Below are 10,446 nucleotides of genomic sequence, written 5' to 3'. Positions count from 1 at the left end.
GTCTCTTCTTATACTGACATTTAATGAGCTTAATTTACTCAACCCTAATGTAATTAAATTGCAACAACGAATATCTTCGCAATGTTATAATATTAATAATATATATACATCGTAATATATATTTTTCCACAGTTTCCAATGTCTACTACAAGATCTTCATGTTTGTGACACACGGCATACTATTTGCCGCGATACGAACCGCATCGTTTTTGATTTTCGATCGATTTGAAAAGTTGCTATGACATACAGTAACTTAGTTGTATATCAATCTAGTGATAATACGATTTTGATTTGCGCAGAGTACAAGCTATTTCAACAAGTTGGTAAAATTTTTTACCATGTAATATGATTTAATACCGTAACGTAATTTAAAAGTCGAAGGATCGAATCCTGAGATTCTAAGATGATTAATAATTAGTCTTGAAGATACGGTCTTGTAATTTAAAGGTATAACAGCATAATGATACAATCTGTAATATAAATGAAGATTCAGTATATCTTAAACGTAAAACGCGGCTATAAAATGTTTCAAAATAGAAATATCCAATGTTTTAGAATCCTAAACCAGTTTGAATCTTCAACAAAACTCCGATTTTTTTAGAAACCTTGACAATACGCTAGCTTTTATAGAAGCTTTTTAAAGCTATGTTAAAGGAAAGAATCAACAAGTTTAACAATCATAATATTTAATACCATTCGCGTCACAACGTTTAAATTTATCAATACACATTATAAAAGTCCAAATAGTTGCATAAAGCCGCGTAAAAATCCTAAAGTATACGAGTTGAAATAAAACTTCTGAAACGGCGAACTTCTGAAAAAACTTCGGACCTCGACGATACGCTATCTTTCACGGAAGCTTTCAAAGTTATCGCGAAGGCAAAAACCAACTAATGTATCAATATACATTATGAACGTGCAAATAGTTGCATAATACAGTGTTTAACAATACTAAATCGCACAACTTGAACTTCTTAACGAACCATCGAACTCCTGAGAAATTCCTCTTGACAATAGGCTATCTTTTACAATTCTTTGCCAGTTATCTCAAAGACAGGAATCAACAATTTTAACAATTACAGAAGTGTCATCCGCGTCACGCCATTTAAAACAATCTAACACTTGCGCGTGACAAGCGCGAAACTGGTGTCGCCAGCTCGATTTCCGGCAGACGACACGACGGCCAACTCACTTGACGCCGTTCATCTAACGGCGTTTAAGCTTACTTTAAAATCGATCGATCGCCTGTCGAACAATTGATTTATGGTGTTCGCGCCGTCCTATGTCAAATTCTTCGAAACATGACGTAAAGGTCATGCAACATAGGGCGGAATGATGTCAATTGAAGAGAATTGCGCGAATTGAACGTTGTATACTCAGTTTCACCCAGCACTTTCGCGATGGAACACCGGTTTACGAAACCGTGGCATACAGTTTCGAATTTTCGTGGAAATTCCACGCCCGCGAATAAAATCACACGGATAATCAAGGCGTATTGTGTCCAAGTGGTCGACGTTGTTACAACGAACCTATCCACGGAATTTGTCGTTTTATATCCGTCGCGGATACAATCCGCGAATATGGCCGTAATCCTATCGTTTAATGAGTTTCCAGATCAATGACGACATGCGTTATAATATATCATTCGTTTTTTTGCACCACTATTCTTCATCGTCTGTTATTCTGCGCGTTGCTGAAGTATTGTCAACTGCGACGAACTATTGTAAACTGCGTCGCGTTGTCGCAAACCTCGGCTCATAATTATAAAACAACCCTAAAACTTTTAATACGACGAAAGCTGCCTGGTTGAATTTAGCAAAGTTATTTTCCCCTCCTTTTTTTTTTTTTTTACTGCACGAATCAACCTACGCTAATGAGAGTTTAAGACAAGACGCGTACAATCTTTATCTATTCGACATTTTACAACTGTACGAATAATCTTCTCGGTGGATTAAAAGACCTCGCGTTTCTTTTTTTCAATTAAAAGAAATTGCCTGGCGATTCGTCAAATTCGGTTGATGAACAATTTTTGTACGATCTATGTTTGAAAACGAGCTCTTTAATTCGTTAACGACTCGTAATATATCGTGAATTGGTAGAATATATCGATGGTCATAACTTTTCGCGAGGATATAATTTTTACTGATTAAAAGGAAAGCTTGTTCGATTAACGTTAAAATATTCTCATTTTATCATTGTATATAAATTGTATATAAAACCACTAATCTTTTCAAATACATTAGAACAGGAGGCTGTAACTGGTCAGAATTTGTGGTGAAAATAAAGAAAATGTGCAAACTAATTAAACTATCAATAAATACGACAATTAATTGAATAACTCGCGCACCATATTTCCTTTGATCGAACGTGGATTTTCCATTCGCTCAGATGAAGTTGAAACGAATGGCAATGCTGCTAAAACAAAATACTTGTTGCGTGTCGCTTAGATTAACGAGTTGCAAATTCGTTGAACGCTGTAACATACGGATAAGATGACTACTACATACATTCGCTGTCTCTGCTGCAAATTAATGCTACAGAGTGGAGTTTAAATTTTAAATGAGATAGGAATACAGAATAATTCCAACCTTCAGATGACATTAAAATTGACGTACATTACGAACTGAAAGTTTTGATGTAGCGCGATCCTTAGCATAAATCGTGAAAATAACGAATTAAATATTTGTCCCCTTAATATTAAATGGAAATTTGTAAAATAATCAAATGGAGTGACAGATGGATTTCGTTTGACTACTGCCCGCGTATATTAATTATTTGAACAAATTTACAAGAGAGAGTGAGCTACAAAATTATCGTGGAGAAATATTTGTAGAATGAGGTGGGTAGCAAATGAAGAAGAAATATTTGTATAAGAGAATGCAGTTGCAGAATAAAGTTTTCTCAATATTAATAAATTTTTGCAATAAAAAATCCAATTGAAAATATTCCAGGTGGTGTAGTATACTAAGCGAAGTACAAGCGTATCAATTAAAATTACTTTCCAAAAATCTCTCCCGACCGAAAAGTTTCAGAAGTTGAAACAAGCTCCTCAGTGATTTTAAAAACCCACCGTCTTTTCAATTAAAAGGTTCTCCATTTAATATTCTTCGATCGAGAAACTTGTCAATTAAAAATCAGATGTTTCAAAATGCTGAACCATGTCAACTATCGTAACTTTTTATCAAAAGGGAGAGAAAGTAAACGAAACGCTGGGAAAATACAAGAGAAAAGAAATTACATGTTGTTTAAGAGTTTATCTTCTCTCGAGCGAATAACCTTTTCTCTCGAGAAATTCGTTGACTCGCACGATCTCTACGTCTCGAATTCTCGCGACTCTGCTTCTCGAGTGCCCTTGGTCACGGCATCGATTAACTTATTAAGAACCAAGTAGCAAAATAATATATAAAAATTGTGTAAACGCAAATTGTGTAACCCGACTTATGTGGTAATTGCAATTAATCTTCTCAATTTATTTTTGTTGTCCCGTCCCACGGGCTTCCTTGCTTTTTAGAATGTATCGATTTACCTGGAAATCGTGTCCGTGGCGAACAATCCAAATTCGATTTCAAGTTCCATTCGCTGGGACAATAGACTTGATCCGTCGCGGATTTTTGTTTCGTTTCTGTTTTGTACTTAAATTCAGGTAATTCTTTCACGCGAGACCATCTTCAGCGAAATATGTATTCTTGGAATTGTAGACAATTTTACTAATATTATATTTGTTAGAAATATTTTTGAATATACGTAAATATTATTAGAAAATTATTGAAAGATTAATCCTATGTGTGCTATATCTCTATTCACGCGGAGGACTTTGTTTTGAATTTTCCAAGCGTCCATAACAATGTATTTTGTAGTGTTTTATTTGAATTACATAGGACTCAAGATATCTCTTCACTGTTCCTTTAGGTTTTCAAGTTAAGAAACGTTGAAAAACTCTCTATGAAAAATTAATAATTAAAATATTGTATCATAAGATTGCATGTTAAATTTGGTTTATTTCAGTACCAAGTAACGACTTGTTAGATTAAATTCGTGTGAACCGATCGAAGTTAAGAACATAATGAGAGTACAGATTTTTTTTATTGAGAGATCAAATTAAAGATTTTGCCATTATTGTTTCGAAAATTCTTCATCATTTGTGAAACACGTTCTCTCAGAATTTAAAGTCGATCGGTTTCTAATCAGAAACAAACAAATTGTTTGGTAAATTTATTATCACTTACGAAAATCACAATTTTTCAGTCGATAAGGTTTCCTGGCATGAAATATACGACAAAATTACGTGTTATTTATCGATAAGATTATTTCTCCACTGCCTCGGATTAACTCGAATTCACGCAACTAAATGCAGCAGATTTTTCTCCGGTACACATCTTAATTGCACGTTCGTCGCGACTAATCACAGTTTAATACAATGGAATGAAAGATGCATTAATTATTTCTGCGAAACGCGCTTCCACTAAGCTAACGACTTACAGTTCTCTTATATTTACCCCACTAAAACAAAGAAATGAAAAACCACCCTCTCAACACTAAGATTGCTAAATCTGTTAAAATGACACAGACCGATTTTTCGTTTGTACATTACAATTGGCAAAATTGTTACGGTTTTCGTTATATCGCTTCAATCGTAATTATTTACGCTATTGATCAAACATTTGTAATAAAATTCAAGAATTTAAGAGAAAGTCAGTTCAGGACTTTGTGTTCTGTTAGAAAACTTTTACATCAGAATTCTATCGAACTGAAGAAAATTACCACTGACAAATTTATCGTTTCAAAACAAAAATTACTAGGAGTAATTCGATGTAGCTATAGCTTAACAGGTTTTTAAAATGTGTATATATATTTTTACACATATTAAACCTTCATAATTCGAATACTAAAATCCTACAAGTAAATGTGATAACATTTCTCTTGACAATCTTTGCATAAAATATCTAAGACAAACTTTTAACGACTCGATCGAGGATAAAGAAAACCGATAGTCTTGAGAGAAAGACACCATATCATATTCACTTTTTTAGAGATTCTTAATGAGAAATAGTTTGGACAAACTGTAAATCCAGAAGACTCGCTACGTGCGTAAATGATGTAGAGACATCAGAGAGAAAGGAACCGAAATCGACGCGTAGGAACGTCGGTTTTTAGAAATATTCCATCCAATGTACCGATGAAGCAATGTACTCACGACAGGAATTCGAACGAAATCCTTTCTGGTCCTAGCCGCCACCGAAGAATAATGGCCATGCAGAGGATTGCCACTTCACTCATCGCCGACTAACCTTGCACTAAAGCTCTGTCACCTCGCTCTGGCAACGATAACAAAACTTGCGGACGTAGTTCAGCATTTTAGACGCCCTGCATTCGATCAGGGTACGTGGAGAGCGTGCCAGCGTGTAATTCTTCGCCACTTAGAGTGGGTCATTAACGATGCCCTTGTCACGTAATTTTTGGGTTGGTCGGTGAAAATAAAATATAGTTGAGTCGTAACACAACTATTTACTTGGTTTTAATCAACCTTTATTATGAATTCAGCAATCACAATGTAACACACACTGAATTAACATAAATCACAATTCACTCCAACCACGTTATGTAAGACTTAGTTACAACAATACATTAAGTACGCGACTTATAAGAGACCGACATAGATATGTTGACTATTCTAAGGATACAGAATAAGTGAAGTTTTACTGACGATACTGTGTCTGAGGAAAGCTAGGGGTGGGTGTGTCTAAGGACACGGGACTATCGGATTTGTTGATGACAATTTTGGTTAAGGAAGTGAGGGCAGTAGACACCATCCCCGATTGGATAATAGGACGGTTGGTGGACCAGGAAGGGTTTTAGCCGCCCTCGCGAGAAAGTTGCCAACGGAACATACCAGATGTGGAGAAAACCAACTTTCTAAGCTAACACGTGGTAGACAATAAACGTAAAGGGAAATTTAAGACAGGAAATACTCGCTTGGTCCGAAGGACCTTAACTATAAAAATGCCAAGGCCCCCTGGTGGGCACTTAAGACTATTGAGGGTGCGCGCCAAGGATATGCAGACATCTGGGTGCCATCCTGTCCGTGGTGTGTGGCCTGATCTCTGATATGAATTGACGTTACATACCCCCCTTCTTAGATTGATTTTGGTCCTCTAAAATCTCAGTGTTTCTGCGGATTATCTCTAGGTCAATTGGCTTTTCCGGTAAGGTTGTTGTTTGCGTGTTGCCTAAGTATATTATAGTTATGAAGCCCGTCCTGGAAAATAAGGTTTTAACCGGTTTCCATTAATTTTCTTGATATTACCTTCTATTAAAACCTCATAATACGGTGTTTTAACTCTCTCAATGGTGTAGGGTCCTAGCCACTCTATGTCTAATTTATGCTCTTTATGGTCGTTGTGTATTAAGACTCTATCCCCTTCTTTAAATATTGACTGGGGTTTTATTATTCGTCGTCTCTGATCTCTTTGATATCTTTGTTTACTCCTAATCAATTGGTCGCGAGCTTTCGAAAGTCTAGAATCCCATTCTCGTTTTCTGAATGCTACTTCGTCCGCGTAAGTGCGTTGTGGATTTCGTGAAATGGTCGAAGGTAAGTTGGCTTTGTGTCCGAATGTCAATTCAAAAGGTGTATAACCGGTCGAGTCGTGTATCATCGTATTGTAGGCTAGGCATATAAAATTTAAATGTTCGTCCCATTCTTCCCCTGAGTCCCTTTGAACACACTTTAGCATATCTGCTATTACAGCGTGAGTTCGCTCTAATGATCCATTACTTTGGGGGTGGAAGCTAGTAGTTTTAATGTGTTTTATTTTGAAGGCTTCTTCGTATTTTTGCATTAAGCTACTAATAAAATTTTGTCCTCTGTCTGTCAGTATTTTCTTAGGCGCTGAGAATATGTATATGTAATGGTCTAACAGGGAATTCCAAATAGTTTCTGTTTGTTGGTTTTTTATAGGAACAAGGATAAGGTATTTTGTGAGTTCATCGTGAATGGAGAGTATAAAGGAATTGCCTCGTTTCGTTTTCTTCAATGGTCCTAGTATATCCATGGCTATCTTGTCATTGGGTTCCAATGGTGTGTCGGTTATACATGGTTCTTCTTTGGGTCGAATCCTAGTCATTTTTGCGGTTTGACAGGTCTCACAAGTTTCTATTCTGGTTTTTATTCTGTCCATAAGATGTGGGATACTATATTTGTCTCTGATTCTGTCGTACGTCTTTTGTATTCCGGGATGTCCTATCAAGTCATGATTTTCTTTCAGTATTTGTTCTATCTCTTCGTCACTTAAGCTCTGTATTGGCTCGTAAGCAAACTCTATATCGTCGCGTTGGTCATTGAAAAACAAAAGAAGTCTCTTTATGTGTGCTTTGTCTTGTGCGTTTAAGTTGTTGTCTCCTATCCCTATCTTTCTAGTTGTTTTGAGTACGTTTGATATTTTCTGTAACCATGCGGTTTCGTCATATGGGCCTAGATATGTTTTTGTTAATTGGAAAAAGTTGTCTTTGTTAGGTGTTAGTTTTAATAATTTTGGTATTTCTTCTGATTTTTCCCAATCTTTGAATTGTTTTAATAAAACGTCAGTTTGTGTTATCGCGTGTACTCTGGATAGGGCGTCAGCGGCCGCGTTTTCCTTTCCTTTTACGTACTCTATGTCATACTCGTATTCCTCTAATCTTAATCTCCATCGGATCAGTCGGCTTGAGGGTTCCTTACAGTTGTGTAGCCATTTAAGGGCTTGGTGGTCTGTTTGAATTTGAAATTTACGGCCTAATAAATATTGTCTCAGTCTTTTAACTGCCCAAACGATAGCTAATAATTCTTTTTCCGTCGTTGTATAATTTCGTTCAGGAGGGTTTAATGTTCTCGAAATGAAGCAACAAGGGTGCCCGTCTTGTGAAAGGATCCCTCCTAAACCTTCGTTACTGGCGTCCGTTGTCAACGTAAATGTTTTTGTGTAGTCGGGATATTTTAGTACCGGTGCTTGGCATAATCTTTCTTTTAACGTATCGAAGCTGAGTTGTGTTCTGTCGGTCCAGTGGAATGGCGTGTCCTTTTTCGTGAGGTCCGTAAGGGGTAGTTACGAATAAATTTTCTGTAATAACCTGCTAGCCCGAGGAAAGATTTTACTTCTGTTGGGTTCTTAGGTTGTCTAAAGTTTTTTACTGCTTCTATTTTATTCGGATTGGGTTTTACTCCCTCACTTGTTACGGTATGTCCGAGGTATTCCAATTCGGGCTTTAAAAATTCGCACTTATCTGGCTGTAGTTTCAGCCCCAATTCCCTAAGTCTTTGTAAAACGATAGCTAGGTTTTGGTTGTGTTCTTCTATCGATTGACCAAAAATAATAATATCGTCCAAATATGCAAAGCAATGTTTATTAATAAGTCCGCGAAGCGCAGTGTCCATCATTCTTTGAAATGTCGCTGGCGCGTTTTTGAGTCCAAACGGCATTCGATTATAATGGTAATGTCCTTGTGGTGTGCTAAATGCAGTGTACTTCTTTGATTTGGGATCCATAGGAATTTGGTGGAATCCCGAGGATAAGTCTAGGGCGGAAAAGAATTTTGCGTTTCCTAACTGCGATATTATGTCATCTATGTCGGGTAGTGGATATGCGTCTTGGTCCGTAAGTTCGTTAATTTTTCTGAAGTCAGTTACAATTCTCCATTTTTGTTTTCCCGAGGCGTCCTGTTTCTTTGGTACAACCCATACTGGGGAATTATATGGAGAGTCGGAAGGTTCTATAATGTTTTTTCTAAGCATTTCGTCCATCTGTCGCCTAATTTCTGTTTTGTGGCATTCAGGGGGTCGGTAGGATTTAGTGTTTATGATTTTGTTCTCTTTTAGGGTAATTGTATGTTTAGCAAGTGAAGTGCACGGTAAGAGTTCTGTTTCGAGATTGAAGACGTCCAAATAGTAAAGTAATATCTTTTCAATTGGTTCTCTGAGAGCCTTTTCTATATGTGAAAGTCTAACTAGATCTCTGAATGTAGAAATTTGATTGTAGGTGTTGGAATTTTCGATGCAATTAGTGATTTTTAAGTTGGACTCACCACCATTGATAAAGCATACTGGAGTCGGTTTTCCTTCTAGGTACACTGTCTTTGATATGGCTTGCCCAGGTGATATGGTCGTTGCCGGTTGTAACAAAATAGTATTATTATTTAGTTTTAATCTGTTGTTGGAAAGATTGAATTTAAACTGTCGTAATGCGGGGAAACCTAATATTCCATCTTCTATTAGCGGAAAATCATCATCTATTATATGAAAGTCTATCTTTTTGTCAAACAGATCTATAATGACGCGTTCGGAAGTTTCGAATTCAGAGTGTCCCATTGTGAATTTCTTCACAGGTACCGGTTCTGTTCTTGCTGTCCATTTTCGCTTGAGCAGGTTGATTCCTGCCCCTGAGTCGACATGAAATGTTCGTTTCGGTTGTCCGGCTGGTCCAAGGAGCACTGTGGGTAGTTCTCCTGTAGTTGCATTGATCCTGATTCTTTCGTTTCCATCTGGACGAAGTTGATTAGGGGTGCTCGTTGTTGTAGGCCTGGTGTTCGAAAATTTGGACATTGGTTTGATCTGTGTCCAAAGCGTTTGCACTTGAAACATTGTACCTGGGCTCGTTCCTCTAACGGTGCTCGTCGAAAGGCCGTTTTAGGTTGTTGGGAGAAACCATTTTGAATCGCTCTGGGCGGTGTGGACGTGAAATTTTCTACTGGTCGTGGTCGATTATCGGGGCGAATGGTCCGTTCCTTACGGGTTCTGTGCTCATGAAAGTATCTTTCGATTTCGATGGCGCGTTTCTCGGCTTCAATAAAATTCTGCGGCGGAGTGGTCAGTAGTATTTGTCCTATTTCTAATTTTAATCCGCGAACAAAGTCCGTTATCGAGTCTTTCAAGATTCTGTCGCTCACGGCGCGTCTGTTCATTTCATCTGGGTATTCATTAGTAATGCTGTGCTGTAATTCATTGTAGGCTCGTCTAAACCGAGTAATATAGCTCTGTACGCCTTCACTAAACCCTTGTCTAGTGTCTCGTAATTGATCCTGGTTTTCACGGACCGAGGTTCGAGTCGCTAAGTTCTGTCGTAATGCTTGGTATAAGTGTGCGTATTCTGAAATGTGCACACTACGTATTGCCATAGCTGCTTTTCCCGAAATTCTCTCAGTCTTAATCATTCTTAGCAGTAAGTACTGTTCGCTGCACATTACCCTCATCTCTTCGACTTCTCTAACGAATTCTTCCACTCCTATATCATCTTCGCCGTTGAGTGATGATATACATCTTATTGCATCTGTAGCTTTAAGCTCTGGTTGCGTAGAACGTTGGAGGAACGCTCTGCCCTCGGGTGATTGGGGTGGCTGAGTCATTGGAGGGGGTTCTCGGAAGCTCAGGGAGCTGGCTTCTGATCCGTTTCTCATTTGCATGTTTGCTAACTTATC

General features: G+C 37.6%; 1 protein-coding gene across 1 annotated transcript; it reads right to left on the bottom strand.

Annotated features, from left to right (window-relative positions):
• Positions 1-8,773: 8,773 nt before the first annotated feature.
• LOC117240968 lies at positions 8,774-9,415 on the bottom strand. Its single transcript, XM_033506977.1, has 2 exons — positions 8,909-9,415; positions 8,774-8,876 (listed from the first exon to the last, which is right to left on the bottom strand). Exons 1-2 carry the CDS (start codon positions 9,338-9,340, stop codon positions 8,865-8,867), a joined length of 444 nt encoding a protein of 147 aa, XP_033362868.1. The 5' UTR covers positions 9,341-9,415; the 3' UTR covers positions 8,774-8,864.
• Between the last annotated feature and the right edge of the window lie 1,031 nt (positions 9,416-10,446).

This window comes from Bombus vosnesenskii, unplaced genomic scaffold (assembly GCF_011952255.1).
Source record: "Bombus vosnesenskii isolate JDL3184/JDL3185 unplaced genomic scaffold, Bvos_JDL3184-5_v1.1 scf7180000015109, whole genome shotgun sequence".
Classification (NCBI taxonomy): Eukaryota; Metazoa; Arthropoda; class Insecta; order Hymenoptera; family Apidae; genus Bombus; species Bombus vosnesenskii.
This window is presented reverse-complemented; position numbering and strand designations above follow the sequence as displayed.